A 17,156-nucleotide genomic window follows, 5' to 3' on the forward strand; every position below is an offset into this window, starting at 1 on the left:
ATTTCTTTATTTATATGGGTACATCTGCATTTATTTACTCTAACTATTTAACTAGTTATCAACCAGCTACTCGGAAATACTTATGAAGATGGTAACTTTGGTTCACCTTATCCTTCCATAGTTTCAACATAAAGAGAGGATGAAATCAATCAAAACAGGATCAGTGACGTTGATCATGAAACATCATCGTCTTTTCCACTATTTCCTTTTTTTTTTTTTTTTTTTGCTTTTGTTTTCTTTTTTATTTATCTTCTTTTTAAAAATTAGAGTTTAGATTAGATTGGGTAATGAGCGTTAATTTGAGTTTAAGAAGCAATCAGCTTTCATTCAATAGTTATTTAAATTTTTATTTGTATTTAAATTTTAAAGTTTCTAAAATTAATTTTTTATTATTATTATATTAAATAATAATGATGAACTCAGATATGAGTGAGTACTTTTTTTAGATAATTAATTTTTCATTTTTATCTGAAATGATTTATTTAATATGTTCTCTCTAAAGTCTAGACTGGAGGAGGAATCAGAAGTTTAATTATCACAATAATCCAAAATTTCTTAAAAAAATATATTAATTTTGTCACCATCTCTACCATAACATTCCTTTTTTTTTTTCTGCGACCTGCCCATTTCGAGTAGAGTGTTAGAAATATATATATATATATATATGTGTGTGTGTGTGTAAATGTATACATATAGATCGATTTAAATTAGATTAAAAATAACTTTTAAATTTAAAATTTAAAAATAAGTAAAAATATAATCAATTAAACTTTATTACAGTTCTCTATCAAATAGATTAAAAAATTATTATTTTATTAAAATTTTAATTATATAAAATTATTATTTTTATAAAATTTTAATTACATAATATTAATTAATAAATTAAAATAATAAAATATGATAATAAAAAAATTTACAATTTCCCATTGATCTAAACTTCAAATTTGTCCAAAGTGAATCACAAAACCGAAATTAATGAAGTCGATTTCATGATGATCAAGTTCCCTTGTCACATGTGAAATATCTCAAAAATAAATTCAGTTAAGTAACAGAGAAAATATATAAAAGGATCAATTGAAGAGCAATCTTGATCTGGAAACACTTCCAGAATCATGGTTGTTATTTTCCAAAATCAGGCCATATTAATGGACTGTATTGTAAAATTATCTTAAAATAAACACAGATGGCAGAAAGGTAGTCGCTGAATATGTTGTAACATAGCTCTGAACAATCCAGAAAATAGCTAAATTCTATACTACGGGCAATATGCTATAAGCACCGATAGATATAAAAGCCGAAAAAAAAAAAAAAAACCAAACCATGTTTCTTTTTTTTCTTTCCTGTTGATTTGGAAACTCAACCAGGACATTCTCTATGCTCTCTGTCACTTCACCATGCAAATTTTAATAACTGAGGCAGCTCCAATACGATGAAGTGCCACAACAGCATCACCTGGCTTGCACAGGCCTTTCTCTGTTGCTGACTTTAGAGCAGCTTCGAGAATCACTTCGGTAGATTCTGCATCAGTAGCCTTTGCAGATCCTTCAGCCAGTATGGGAATCAAACCCCTGTATACCAGACTATGCCTTGCCGGGGTCTCATCACTGCAGGTCCAATCAAATGAATCAGTTGTCAAGACTGGGACGACTACAGACAGGATGGGAACAGCTGGTCTGTACTTGGCGACCAATTTGGCTGTAGTCCCACCACGGGTCATAACAACAATGAGTTTAGCTTTCGCTTTATTAGCTGTTCGTACAGCAGATGATGCAAGGCTTTCCAAGGGGCTCATAGGTAGTGGAGTTGACCGTATCATCTCTTTAAAGATAGCACTATAGTCAAGAGAAGATTCAGCTTCAACACAAATTCGTGCCATAATCTTCACAGCAAGTTCAGGATAGGAACCAGCAGCACTCTCACCACTGAGCATAACACAATCACTGCCATCAAGCACAGCATTAGCAACATCAGTTGCTTCAGCACGAGTTGGTCGAGGAGACTTAATCATGGACTCGAGCATTTGGGTGGCAGTAACCACGGGCTTGCCAGCAAGATTACATTTGTAGATCATCATCTTCTGCGCCAAGAAAATCTTCTCAACTGGAATCTCCATTCCAAGATCACCACGGGCAACCATAAAAGAATCAGTCTCTCGCAGGATCTCATCAAAGTTGATAACTCCTTCCTGATTCTCAACCTTTGAAAAATAAACCATTAAAACTAAATGAATAACTAATCAACCAAAAAAATATATATGGACACTTAAAGGGAGAAAATGAAGCCTTCCTAACATCAAGCAGGATTGGGGGAGCTCTAGATCCCCTTTGCTACAGGAACACTAGTTATGTAAAATCCCCTTTTCCTGCAAGGAAAAGTACCCTCCAGTTATAATCTTCCCAAAATACCCCAAGGAACGATATACAATCAAAACAAACCATACTGCCTCTTCCTCATCCAAATAAACCTAGTATAGAGCTTCAAAGGAAGAATGACAATTTATTTTCCAATCTTAAATGTCCATAGAGGAAGCATTTTAAACTGCCTCCCCACTCACTCAAGAGCAACAGGCTCACCATGCTTCCTTGACATCCTTGTTCCTAGCATTGGGACATTTTCTGAGAAGCTCATCTTTAAAGGCCTGTCCCTCCACCACATGCTATGCACAAAGGAGATAAGAAGTTCCGTAGTATATCTAATCCCCAAGGGAGAAAATCCACCTTCTTATTCCCTCCCAAAAATTAACATCCATTGCGTTGCCACAAAGCCAACTAAAAGACAAGAACTAACATGATTTGAAACTTATGCTCTAACGATGACAACAAGTTATTTCCCCTTTTTAAGCAAAGACAAAAGGAGTTACAATAACACCAGGAAAACTGAAGTGTGGAATAAACTAAACATACCTTTGACATTAACATTATGCGTTTAGCATGGGGCCCAAGGACCTTGCGGACATTGACAAGATCTGAACCTTTGCGTACAAATGACAGAGCAATCATATCAATATTGTTGGGAACACCCCAATTCAAGATATCTTCCTTATCCTTCTCTGTAAGTGTTGGAAGATCCACCACAACACCAGGTAGATTGACGTTTTTCCTTTCACCAAGCGTTGCGGTGTTCTCACAGCGGCATCTTACAGTTCCAGATTCAGGATCACATGACAAGACAGTAAGAGAGATAGTTCCATCCGCACACAAGATAGTATTTCCAGGCTTCACATCCACAGGCAACTTTTTGTAGCTCATGGAAATCATGTTTTCATCCCCCTTGATGTCGTAATCAGTGGTTATAGTTACTTCCTGGCCTTCCTTGAGCTGAATAGGTTTCGCATCTTTTAGGAAACCAGTTCTAATCTCAGGTCCCTGCAACATAAAAAGGAACACATACAGGGTAGAACAAATTAAATAACACCCTTAAAGACTTGTTAACATGTCAAGAATTTACAAAATCGAAAGAACCATAAGCATGCATGATATCGTGCCCTATTTTGAGTTCATTGCACTCACTGGAAAAGAAAACATGCCCCATATCAGTCTAGTAGCCAGAAATAGCTGTAACATGCATTCAAATAGGGGAGCAGGAAAAATGAGTAAGAAAGATGGCAGGTTGTCGACTCCTGGACTTCATATCTATTATGTCTCTGTTCACTTTAGTGTTCAACATGGTATCAGAGCTGAGCCCATGTTGCTGCATCTACTTGATAAATGACCTCATCCTTGTGAGCCTACCTAAGACCTTGCACTAACAGAAGAAAGAGCAACTTCACATGATTCTCTTCTAATTTAGTCGAACAATTCAGTTGGGTTTGTTGGAATGCTGGTTTTTCCAAAGACAAAAGAGACTGACGTGCAAATCATCTCTAGTATGTACACATAAGGTCGATTGTTGGTGAGGAATATTGTTGATCTATTGGACAATGCATCAAGAGTCTGTTTCCGGTCAGAAAAAATCAACCCTGCTGAAACTGAAGACACTGCTGAATAAGAGCTTCACTACAGACAGAAGCGGTCGACTGTGGCTGGACTGGTGATTCTTCGATTGTTGATGTTGGTGGACAGGAAAAACTACTGCCGTGGTTGTAGTGGAACAGTAAGCTTCCATGGCAGACAGAAATGACCGATTCTGGTGGCTCGTGATTTGTTGTTGCAGTTTTTCAATACAAAAAATAAGAAAGAATATTTTTTTAAAGGAAAAAAATTGCTCTTGATTTATTCTACAAACTTATTTTCTTAGGGGAGAGAGAGGTCAGAACCAATAATAAGTACTATTTCTTCTTTGTTTTTCCTTACAAGAACATATGGCAGAATGTAAGGGCATGAAGTTTTGGAATTGAGTGTTGGAAAATTTGGCCCTTAAGGAGAAAATTCTTCTTTACAAATCAGTCAAATAAGATTTGGATAGAACCAATTTCCTTGCTTGGTTAAGGTATTTTTCTTTTTTTTTTTTCAAAATAAAGAAAAAAAAAAAAGACTTGCTCGATCAAGGTCTTCATTACGACTCTGATTCATGGGCTGGCCAATACCGGCCTGGATAGAGACTGGTAGCTGAGGTAAGAAGAGAAAATTAAGGGAGAACGAAGGAGAATTAGGAAGATAGCGTAAAGAAAAAAGAATAGAGAAGGATTAGAATATTCTACGAGATTTTATTATAATCTCTCAATCATTGCGTACAGGTAGTCATAGGAATACCTGGTACGACAGTGCAATTTGTTAGGTACTGTAGCAGCTTTTATCACAGACTGTTACTGTACCATACTAATATTATGGTTAATACGTCATTCAACGAAAAATATCCTACCAAAAGAACTACTTCATTCTTCCTAATGGTTTTTAACCCCTAAGCTTTCTCTTCCTTCTTCTCTCATCTATTTAGGTTTTGACAATCTTGTTGACTGTTCATCCAAGCTTGGATTGCAAGCGTATGTTACAGAAGTAAGCCCAAAACAACGCAGCCACATTTCTCTTGGATACTTGCTTTTTCACCCCACAAAATTTGGAACCCTACATCCCAGATATAGTCCCAAGTAGAAAACAATGCAGAAATATATGAAAGTTCATGCAACTAAACAAGGCGGGATGCACCATATCAGTCTCGTAGTGGTTGGTTTGATCTTATAGCAAACTTCTAAAGTGAGAATTGAATTGAAGAAATTTAAGGTTGCAAGGGCAAGGAAAGAAAGAAGAAATGCTGCTAAGACTCCAAAACAATTGACTGAATAGAATAGCATTGAGACAGAATATATCTAGGAGAATTGGCTCACTGCTGCTGTTATATGCACCTTATATTGTTGGTCAGCTTGGAGAATCTATGTAAGCTAAAGAAACTCATCATATAATTTTTTAGTTTCTAGCACAATGTAACTTCTTAATTCGGATACTATCACCATAACTAACTACTCACATGAAAACACATGGAGAAAAGAAGAACAAGTATGGAAAAATAGAAATTCAACTTCTTTTGTCAATTTTCATTTAGCTAAATCTTAGAGAAGCAACTGAAACTTCTGACACAAATCCTGAAACACAGACCTTCGGGTTAAGGTGACATGCAACCATCATGGCACCATGTATGGATTGTGAGAAGCAAAACTTAGACCAAGATGTCTCCTTGGGCCAATAAATAATCCTGAAAACATGGAAGAGACATATAAATCTGATAACACTGTGTATTCCATAAAGTTTCTGCCTGACTGATCATTTTGACTGAAGCATATTTAACCTCCAGGTAACTATATTTTCTCTTCTAAACAAGATAGAAATGACCACTGTATGTCAAAGATTGAAGTGGTTTAAAAGGACCACCTACATGTACCGAGAACTAAAGAAAGAAAGATGCCTCGTTAGTAGCAAAGAAATAAAGGAAAAAGAAGAACATGGTTTAGTATAGAAAACTCATATTTAAGGGTAGGACAAGTCAGTTGGATTGCTGGGTTCCATAGATCGGATAGCATTACACCATAGACTACGTTCCTAATGCAGGAGGAGTGTTTGCTGGTTTAACTAAAGTGAAATGTTTGCTTTCAGAATTACAATTTATATTAGTTTCCTTTTTCTCTTCAAAACAACATGCATGGAGATCATTGTACATCACCATAGGAAAATTTGATTAAAACTTCTGTAGGTAGTTCATCCTTTCAATCTCCAACATGACAAGCAATCATATGAAAGTCAATATTTACTTAAACACAGCCAAGGGCATCTATAAATTCTTCCAGAATATTAAGGTGCTACCAACTAAACTAAAGCCTGCAAGACTTGCACAATAAACAGATTCTAAGAATGTTCAGTAAGAACCAAAGATATTTTAGACATCCAAGGCCGATTCTTCTCTACGAGCACTTATCATCGGGATATTCTAGCCACGTCAACATCTCATCACTGTTTAGCGTTCAAAAGGCATAAACATCTGTTGACTTGGCTGTGAAGACCCATGTACTCATCTATCATCAGTATGACGCCGATGGCCCAGTAGATAAAGGATCAATGTAACCAGCGATAGAAGTGCCATAAAGTAGCAACTATAAAACGAAACAAAGAGGAAGAAAAAATACAGACCTTAGTGTCGAGCATGACAGCACAGAGGATCTGAGTGTTGTGCATAGCAGTGCGAAGATTGTTAAGGGTCTCCTGATGGTACTCGTGGCTGCCATGGGAAAAGTTGAAACGGGCTACGTTCATGCCCGCTTTAAGAAGTTTCTCCAGCATCGGCACCGATCGCGAAGCTGGGCCGAGAGTGCAGACAAGTTTAGTCTTGGGAACACGACCATCATTTGGAAGCTCCTTCAAGATCCCCTCAATGTCTATGTTCGCCATTTCCTACTCTTGCAGTTATCTCTGCGATCACAAAAGCACAAAGACATTATCAGGCATCTCAAATCCTCAACTTCCAAATTTGACATCATTTCAATATTTCTCTGTTCTCTTTAAAAAAAAAAAAGCAAAGAATCATAGGACATTAAAATAATAACAATCAATTAAGCGGATAGAAAATCGACGACAACCAAACATTATTTTCGCTCAAGAAATTTCACAGATCCATAATCTACTTAAAAAGACCACAAAAATAAACTAAGAAGAATAAATAACTGAACAAAGAAACACAAATCAACAATAACAGAAAAAGGAAAACTAAAAGAAAGAGGATATTACAAGATGAGAGAAACAAGGCGATGATGAAACGGAAATTGAGATCAGAATGAGAATGAGATCGAAGTTGGAAAGAGAAGTAGAAAACAAAGAGAAAGAAGAAGAGGAGGAGTTGAAGTAATGGTAGGGAGAACCTGGAGCTGACTGTGCATATATTATAAGATGTGAAGAGATGAAAATGGTGACCCTTAGCGAGGTTCAAGTAGCAGAAAATGGGAGAAGAGGAGTTAGGTTTTTATTTTATTTTATTTTATGAAGGCAGGGAGTAGAGTAAACGGTGGGCAGGTTTTTGACAGGTGGAGTGGAAAGTGTGTGTTAATCCTTGGAATATTCCTATATCCTCATTCAAATAATTCAATATTTTATATATATAATCATGTAAATTATTAGAAATTTATATTCTTAGAAAATGTAATTATTAATACATAATTTATCATTTTTATGTTTAACTACAGTTATTATTATTATTATAAGTAGAAGATAAACATAAACTTATTTGCATGATTGGTTAGTTTTATAAGATTGGAACAGAGATTGTTAATCAATTAACATCAAAGCATGAATGTTTCTGTGTTTTATGGTGTAAGTAGGAATATTCATTCATATCAGACGAAAGGAGGTCCAAATTAAACATTTTATTATTTTCATTTTAATATGGTTGAGACTATGAAACAAAAAGTATATTATAAATTAATATATAAATTATATGTGGTTTATACATATAAAATTAAATTAAAAGAAAATATTTTTATCATTTTTTGTTGTGTTGAGTCCACGGTTTTTGCTTTGGGAAAGGTGACTTTGGCTCTCAATGTGCGCCTTCCCACCTTTAATTACTCATGATTACCGCGTTGTCTCTTGTATTTTTTTTATTTTTTTAAAAAAAATAAAATAATAATATTATTATACACAAAAATATTAAAAAAATATATTTAAAAATATAAAATTATAAATCGATTAAATAATCCATCACAATCTCAATATTTTCTCAATTTATTATATCATGATCAATTACCAAAAGTATAAAAAAAAAAAAAAATTATTTTTCGTACGATACATTTTTTAATTGGATGACTTATTAAAATTATGTATGAGTTATTTTGACTTTTAAGTAAATTTTTATTATTTAATTTTAATTTTTTTATTATATTTTTTTGTTAGTAAATTTTAAAATAAATTTAAAAATAATTACTTTAAATTAAATCAAAGTATTTAAATTTAGTAAAAAAAAAGGAACTATTTTTAAACATAAATTAATTTTAAGTGGGAAGGTCCCCATCGAAAGAGTTGAAGATGGAGGAAAGCTTTTGAAATGCTTCAAGAGACATTTATTTGTTGTTACTTAAGGTTTTTGAGAAGGGGAAAGAAAATAATCATGGTTTTTAGAAGAACCCAAAATAAAAAAGAAAGAGAAAGAGAGAAAAGTTTGATTGTAGCTTCTCACTAAACTCTCAAAGTATATTCTTTTCCGTGGGTCTCTCTACCTGCTTTATGAAAGAGGAAAACAAATTCTTCCAACACCCAAGTGTCTTTGTCCATTGACATCTTTCTAAGCTCTGGCCTCTGCCATGAAAATAATATACCTTCATTTATCTCCATCAACCCCCAACTGCAAAATCTGTTTGCCCATACTCAGGAATCTACCAGAGCCATTCGATGTGATCAAGGGTCTTTGGCTCATTGGTATTCCTACTCTCGAATCTTTTGGTGGTACGAAAGTTATTCAGGATTTTGACCTCAAACTTTTTTGAGTTAGGATTAAAAGTATAACTCCAACTCAAATTTATCAACTTCACTGCAGAAGTATCGACACATCCGAGCTACATGTTCTTTGTAACTCCTACTGACTCATCTAAAGCAGAAATGAAAATCATTGCCATAACCCCATTCAATAAGTGACCACCCATGAATACATGTTACCAGCTCATATGACCCTATGCAAACTATGTACCAGCTAGTCGAAAAATGAACCACCCAGCCAAGGCCTGTTTGTTCTACTGGCACAATTTGGGATTTGATCCTTAACTAGTCGTTTAAACAAAAGCACCACCACCCCAGGATTTAAAAAAGAAAAACCCATCCGAAAGGAGGAAATTTAACCGTAACCATCTCTGCTTCTTTTTTTTTTTCTTGATTTCGTTCCAAAAGCATCATGCTCAAGTCAAAAATCCTAATTCACATCTATTTTAGGATTGTCATAAAGCTATCAAACAAGCAAAAGGAGAAACTGCTCCCTTAAGCAGGGTCAACACTTCTGCAAACTGTACCAACACTTTTGCCACTGACATTCACTATTACGATTAGAATATTACAGGCACTACACTATGCGATTGTCAGTCACACACGCTTCGGTGGCACATACTGCACTCGCTCATCTTCACATAAATTCTGCAAAAAGTTCCCAGAAAATGAGCATGTCAAAGAAGGAATATGACTGAGAAAGGCAAACGTTTAAAAAGAAGGAAAAAGATGCAAACAAGGATAGCCATCAGAACCAAGGGTTGGATGTGAACATGCAATAACATTCAGCAAAAAGAGAGAGCAGGCAAAATTAGTATCCTACACCACACTATTGAGTCACATGGTTAGCATACAAAATGGAACGTTTCAAGATAATCTGGACTAATTTTTGTAAATGGGTTGCACCCCCTTGGTGCTATAGCTTTAATATACTGCTCGTACTTTTTATTTAACAAAAAAAAAAAACCTGGACTAACAAACTAGAATGTTACTTTTTTTAAATGACAAATTTATTTATTGCACTTGCTATGAGAATCCTAACCTGCAAGTCCTCTGAGAGAGCCTCCGACACAGCAAGAGTATAACAACCAGGGACAAATCTCCCTGCAGAAAATTTACAATTCTCAACAAATAGTGTAGCCAAAAATAAAACATATTGCTACCTCAGATCCAACTGGAAGTCCAAAAAGCAAACAAATTAAAAGCTCTGGCCAGTAATATAATATTCAAATACCATACAATGACACATGACATACACTGAGATTTTTTTGTCCTTTTAAATTGCATTAATAGGTTGAAAGAATTGCACATATTTTCTCTTTTAGCTATTTGAAGTGTGGATAGTGATGTTACTGAGAAAATAAGGGAACATAGATAATTTCCAGTCAAAGATGAAAGCTAATCAGATGTAGAAAACCATTATGCAATGAGACTCACTAGAACACATCAAAGCACCAAAAGATATATTTATGACCACCCGACACCATCCTGCACTTATTTTAAACTTTTGAAAATCTTAAGAGCAGAAGTTTGGCTATTAGTTTCAGATAGTTTAGAATAAAGTCAATTGGCATTGATCTTCTCGGCAAATAGGCAGTGTATCTGCTTATTCAAGTGTGTGTATGCATGCTATAAGGATAACAGAGCTTATTGCTAGAACAGTGTATAAAGGGGAGTCTGGTACCCAAAAAATGTCAATAGTATGACTACAGGTCAATCACATATGATTTGATGGGAACTATTATTTTTATTTATTTCGAAGATTTTAATTGTAAATGTAACACTAATTCAGTTAATGAAAAGTTTATTTGTTTTATCATTTGTTAAAAACAAATGTTTAAAATTTTTTTACAGAGGAAAAATCAAGAACATTATTAACAAGGCACCAAGGATCTGGATATAACAGGGGATTGACAAGTGTAATAAAATGGTTATAAAGTTCCCATGTTCTCATCATTCAGAAGAAGATAACCTTTACATAGAAAATGGTCTGGGACAAAAGGTCCTTAACTCTATCAAAAGGAAAAATATTGTCCTCAAAACCTCTATGGTTCCTTTCTTTCCATATAACCCGTGAAGTAGCCGAACTGAAAAAGGAACAGGATAAAAGTATTTTCATCCCGAATACCCTGCCGAGTCCAAATTTCATCAGCCAATGAATCAGGTATCATCCAGCTCAAGCCAAGGAACTCGAGGATAGCACACCAAAGATGAAAGTGAAAGGGTACCACAAGAAGAGATCATTTGAGGTGTTGGCTACCCTTGTACAAAGAGAGCACCGATTAACCCAAATCTTGCTTTTCCTCTTTAAATTATCACCAAAGAAGATTCTTTTCCTTATAGTCTCCAAGGCAAAGAAACGTTATTCTTGGGGTCGTATTTGACTTCCAAATAGGATTCCAAGAGAAATGCACTCTACACCAAGGGATGGAACAAGTGCTATACTGGAGAGAGACAAGAGATTAAGCAGATGGACATATTCACATACCTTTCAAACATCTAAGTGGTCCACCTCCCACACCACTTACCTTCAAGACCAGATAAAAGTCCACCAACTCCTTCCTCTTGCACATCAAGAACATCAGTGGAAAAAGATGGTCTAAGGTCCCTTCACCATGGCATTCATCTTTCCAAAACTTAACTTCCGTCTCATACATGATCTATCTGTATAAAGTTGAAGAACCCATCCCTGACAGCAATGACACTCTTCTAGAGTCCCCATATGGTTCTCCAGAAAGCTTGGTTTTCCAACACCTATCATCCAACCAAATTTGGCCAAATCACCCTCCACCAAAACCTATCTTCCTCATCGTGAATCTCCACAACCACTTAGGAGTGCCTTGTTGAAAGAGACCGACGACCTAATCCCACAGCGCCCTAGGGAAAGAGTTGTTTTGCCTGCCACTCAAGACACTTGACGGAACCTCCTCTGGTCCCCCAAAATCTGGTATCTTCCCTTGTTAAGGATCTAGTTACATGCCTAGAAACTGGGAAACCTAACCATAAAGTTGCAGATTTCTTCTGTGACTTTCTTCCATTATACCCTATTTGTGAATTTAAGTTTTAGGTTTGTTGAGAGAGAACTTAACAATTTCTTGAGCAAGAAAGCACTCAAACTTAATCCAAAAATTCATCCATACTATTTATTTCCTTCAAGATAGCCTTCTATAGGAAGTAGAAAGGAAAGTCAATTGGTAAGTCATCCTACTGATTTTCTACATAAGCAATTATTAAAAGATGAGAACAATTCAAATGCTTAACTTTCTAAACCAAATTCAAACTACTTACTCCTAGTTAAATGCTTCATTGACTAAATGCATCTAGTCAACTAAAATAAAAATTAAACAATGTAATATCATAATTAGGACAAATGACTTAGTATTAAATAATTCTTCTTATTCCTCCCATGAGTTAAATGTTGATAAATCTTGCTGCTAAATGGATCTGATTTTTCTCTGCTGGTTCACAAAAGAAAGCACACCAAAGGAAACAGCATTTGAGTGCTTCAAGCGTCTTAGCCACACTGCACAAAATAGGGAAAAAGGTTTCCATAGTGAACAAAGATAGCTCGGACGCAAAGATTTAGAGGCAGTTGGCTCAAGTAAGATGATAGAATACTACATTCTTTCATAGCCTTGCTAGTAAACACAAAAGATGTTACCATGTGAGAAACTGGAAGTGAATGTGCATATAATTGAAGGTAATGACGACCTAAGAGGTGACAAAGTGGTTTCTTTCTTTCTTTTTTTTTTTTTGCTTTTTCCCCAAAACCTCTATTATGAAGCACACCAGTTGTGACATAATTGAAGGTAAACCGGCTTCCCTGCCCACCTTGAATTGCTCCAAGTCCGTGGTAGAATTCTCCTCTCTTCTGATCAATTCATATAAGTTGGTGACAGAGAGTAGCCTATCCCCAACCCCTACTTTGAGTACCAAACTTGGCATGGATCACCTCCCACCATATTTGACCCTTGTGGGTCATAAATTGCCACAACATCTTGGCAAGCACAGCACAGATTTGTTCATTTCCAATAGAGGACCTAATAGCCAAACAATCTTCTGAAAAATCTTTTATTGCTTTGAAAATTTTCTTCTTTTATTTTCATTGCAAAAAATCTTCAAGTTTCTAAAGTAAATGTTGGTTACTCTTAGAGGATGGGTTCAGCTGTTGTTTAATCATCCTGAGAACAAATTAACATTTTTAAGCACACTACCACTGTACTAAAGTTTAGAACATTGATTAATTCCAAAAAACTGTAGAACACCAGTTTTTAATCTCATCGAATGTGATTATTTTCTTTTCCAAAAGTTCGTCTGCAAAGTAAAAAAAGCATAGACAAAGTGCCAATGCAGCAGGTAAGCGAAGCAGTGCTGTGACACAGGGTAAAGAGACTTATGAAGTAAGTTCTTCAAACAGACAAAGGAGTTGGTGAAATTCTAAGCACCTTATCATCTTAACTAGTTTATTATGTGCCTTATTTTCTACCATCAACTACTTCTAGAACTTAATTAAAATAAAGTTAGAGAGCCACAGAGAATAGAAATTAGTAAGCTTGAAAAACTGATAGATAGAATAGCAGGGTTAGTAAAGAAGACAAGAATGCTACAATGAAATTAAACATACCAATTCTTAACCAGCGAGCAGCCCAGCTTCGGGTTGGATCCATGACCGAGATAATTCTGTAAAGAAAATTGATATTGAATAGAAAAGTAAATACAATGACATTAGTGTACCCATTCTCACTGTCATGCCCAAATTAAGACAAAGCTATACCCTAATACTTGGACATGCTTACCCAAAATTTTAATACATAAACTAAATTTCTGAGAATTTTTAAAGAGTACATGGACAAGTATTACGCTTATTTCAAAACAAAAACAATAAGTATTACGCTTAGTTACATACCTTTTACAAAGTTATAACATAAGAGAACTGTTCCAAACATAGTTATAATCCAACTTTTTTATTTTTTTGAAATAACTTATAGTCCAACTAATAATAAGAGCCTCGAAAATCTTCCAATGGGAAGACCCCTGATATGTGTCATATGACTCCGAGAAATGGTCGACACATGGCCGCTAGAGTGGGTGACACATGGCTGCTAGAGTGGGTGACACATGGCTGCTAGAACAAATTTTTTGTTTCATTTCATTTATCTAGTTATCTAGTTTTATTTAAACATATAAGTAGTTATCAGGATAGTGTGAAGCTAGTTTCTAGGATGTTGGGGTAGTAATTCGGTGCTTTCCAGGATGTGGGGTAGTTATTTAAAGATATAAGTAAGATTTTACCAAAAGGGCCCCTTTTGAACTACACTTCCAACCGGCTTATCCAAGGCTTCATTTGGCCTCTTGCCATTTAACAAAATTTGAATAAATTGACATAACAATTAACATCCTAATCATTGAGGTTTCTAGTCAATTTCACCACCCCAAGCACCATGGACAAAGCATCATTAATCATGTGCCCCAGTTATTCTGCATCTAAAACACACACCCATTCCAATAGCATTGACATACCCAAATCCCAAGTGTGGACTGCGTGGATTTTTCCCATTGCAAAATTCATTGAATTGTCAATCTTTGCTCTCTGTAGCAAATTAGAACACAAGTCAGCATGGTATGCAACCAACTTTTGACTTGAACATACACTGAACTGGTTGAGCATGTTAAGCTAACAGAACAAGAAATTAAAGAAGCTCAATAGGTAAGAGATCATAGGCTTTGTCGTAAGGACTATGCGACTTGGTAAAGGAGGACAAAAGATAATCAAGCAAACGAGATGCATGAAATTGAGAATTTTGAGCATAAAACAACCAAACAGGCAGACATGTTTGTAATCAATCTCATGGAGTTTGCTTTAGATGTGGGAAAAAACTGGACAAAGATTTTCCTTTGATGCGAGAAGAGAAATTTGAAGAGGCAAACAAGGTAAAGAAAAAAGAAACAATTGTCAAAGGAACAGTTTTTGCTCCAACAAAGCAACACGCACAAATTTTGAATCTATGATCAAAGATAGAGGTTTAAAGTTTGAGTTGCTCCTTGGTCATCTTCGCCAAACTTTTTTGCGCAAGCTTATCTTGTAGGTTCTTGAAAGACCCTTTAGAAGTGTTTAGAAGTTTTTATGTAACTTACAGTATAACCTCATGGTAGCTACCTCTCATATGTTGTAAATAATGAAAATAACCACGCGCTATGCATTTCTAAAAAAGATGCGTGTAACATATATACCTTGTGTTTTCATTTGATTTATACATAATATCCTTTATTTCATGCCTAGACTAGGAATTCGCTGTGAGTTGGCCCACATTCTTGGGTGGTGCCTTTGTCTATATTTTGTATAAATCAAAATTCAGTTTTTAAGCTTTGTGAACGGAAATCAGAAGATCTCCATTTCATCATCACGAGTTTCCTTTAAGTTTAAGAGTATTTTTGGAACAATGAACTATTTTTACGGGATGTGTTAATCTTATCTTATGAAGTTATTTCCATTTAGCATACACTAAGTGGTTTTATGAAGATAAGAACCAAACCACTGAATCATTTTATATTTTAAGCTATCATAATCCATATCCAAATTCCCTAAACTTTAACAGAGTTTGAAACATATTGTTTCGAGTCCATATATAATTAAGTCAGAATTAAAATCTCATGTTTTCATATTTGAACTAAGTACAAAAACATTCAATGAAACTAAAGAAGATAGTTCACTTCACACTAAGATACACTGAAAATTTCGATTATAGGAAAGAGAAACTAAACTCAATTTTAAAGGAAGATGCACACTCAAAAGACTTGAAAAGATTTTATCGGAAAATGTTCGACAAACATGACAATTTTTAAAAGAGGACGAGAAATACCCGTTAAAATTGGGAGTGGTGCAATCGACAATGCGTTCATGATCATCATCCATCTTAAAGAAAGGACAGTTCTCGCAGCCCGATTCTCTAAACTGTAAGGTGATTCATCATCATGCAAACTTCAAATGTATACATAAATTAAAAAAAAAAATACGCAACGCAGTGCAGAAACGATAAACATTTCCCCATAAATAAATAATTATTCACTAGCATATTTTCGAAATATAAAGAAACGAAAGGAAGACAATAGCTTCAAGGAAACGAGAGGGAAAGTCAATGATGAGGGGCACGAACCTGATCGTAGGTCTTGACGAGCCGACAACGAAGGCAAGCCCTAAGCTCATGACCGAAACTTGTTGGAATTTGTGCTGGCGCGCTCCCCATACCGGTTTCTCTTTCCCACTCTTTCCTCTCTCAACTCTCAAGTCAAAAAAAGCTCAGCAGACCAGAAATTTTCAGAAAATCTGAAATAAGAAGATGAAATAGAGAAACTCTAGATCCTGCAAAATATAACCCGCCGGTTCACTTGCACTAGGCCGGCCGTAAACATGCAACTCTACGAATTTCACATGCTAAATACTTAAATTTGTTTCTTTTTCTTCTGCATAACTTAGAAAATTTTGAGAAACTGTGAAAACATATTGTAACTGTTGTAAGCAAATATTGTAATTATTTGATGTTCATATAAAGCTTAAACAAATTATTTCTTATACTATTTTATTTCGTTTGATTTAGTCTTTTTCTTAATTTTATATTAAATTAATTTTTATTTTTAAAAATATTTAAATTAATCTTTTTTTATTAATAATCACTAATATCATTAATAATCATACCACGTGTCACTAATTTATATAAATAACATTATTTATTTGATTAATTTTTCACACAGATATAAATAGTGTATAGTTGTCATTATCTCGTGTTGTAAGGTGTTGAGTTAAGTTTCGCAACAAGCGCAACCCTCGTATTTAATTACCACCGTTGAGTTTGGAACCTTGAGCAGATTGTATGTGATAAACCAAAGGAAGATGAGGATGATCCCAAGTCATTATGCCCCTTATATCCTAGGTGAGACACGTGCTATAATGGCCAGGATATAGGGTCCAATCCTGTGAGGGTGAACTAACTTCAAATTTTGTCCTTAGTTTGAATTGCAGGCTATAATTTGCCTTAATAAAATCGAATTAAATATCATATAATATTTAAAATAATAAAAATTATTTGACCGATTTGAATAGATCTAAAAATTAATAAAAGATCAAACCAATTTATATTGAATAATCTAAAAAGAATTATCCCCAACGTCTCCCTTCTCCCCTAGTGTCACTCTCCTCCATTACTGCGTTTTTCCACCGTTGTGGTCAAGATTTCTCCACTTTTTATGGCGACCAATCTCTTTCACTTTCTC

General features: G+C 34.9%; 2 protein-coding genes across 4 annotated transcripts; both read right to left on the reverse strand.

The window, feature by feature from the left end:
* Positions 1-1,074: 1,074 nt before the first annotated feature.
* LOC110815686 (Pyruvate kinase family protein) lies at positions 1,075-7,441 on the reverse strand. Of its 3 annotated transcripts, XM_088222380.1 has the most exons (5): positions 7,283-7,404; positions 6,558-6,836; positions 5,532-5,628; positions 2,904-3,365; positions 1,075-2,197 (listed from the first exon to the last, which is right to left on the reverse strand). In XM_088222380.1, the coding sequence occupies exons 2-5, from the start codon at positions 6,650-6,652 to the stop codon at positions 1,385-1,387; spliced, it is 1,467 nt and encodes a 488-aa protein (XP_088078506.1). In that variant the 5' UTR covers positions 6,653-6,836; positions 7,283-7,404; the 3' UTR covers positions 1,075-1,384. The 3 variants fall into 3 exon arrangements, with proteins under 3 accessions (XP_088078506.1, XP_021899292.1, XP_021899282.1); XM_022043600.2 differs by lacking the exon at positions 5,532-5,628 and having other exon boundaries at positions 7,283-7,441; XM_022043590.2 differs by lacking the exon at positions 5,532-5,628 and having other exon boundaries at positions 7,152-7,406.
* A 1,801-nt stretch (positions 7,442-9,242) lies between these two features.
* Positions 9,243-16,402, reverse strand: LOC110806836 (Transcription initiation Spt4-like protein). Its single transcript, XM_088222919.1, has 5 exons — positions 16,043-16,402; positions 15,749-15,840; positions 13,513-13,568; positions 9,931-9,992; positions 9,243-9,536 (listed from the first exon to the last, which is right to left on the reverse strand). The coding sequence occupies exons 1-5, from the start codon at positions 16,130-16,132 to the stop codon at positions 9,486-9,488; spliced, it is 351 nt and encodes a 116-aa protein (XP_088079045.1). The 5' UTR covers positions 16,133-16,402; the 3' UTR covers positions 9,243-9,485.
* Between the last annotated feature and the right edge of the window lie 754 nt (positions 16,403-17,156).

The sequence above is a fragment of the Carica papaya genome, chromosome 6 (assembly GCF_054855325.1).
Source record: "Carica papaya isolate Zhongbai chromosome 6, ASM5485532v1, whole genome shotgun sequence".
Classification (NCBI taxonomy): Eukaryota; Viridiplantae; Streptophyta; class Magnoliopsida; order Brassicales; family Caricaceae; genus Carica; species Carica papaya.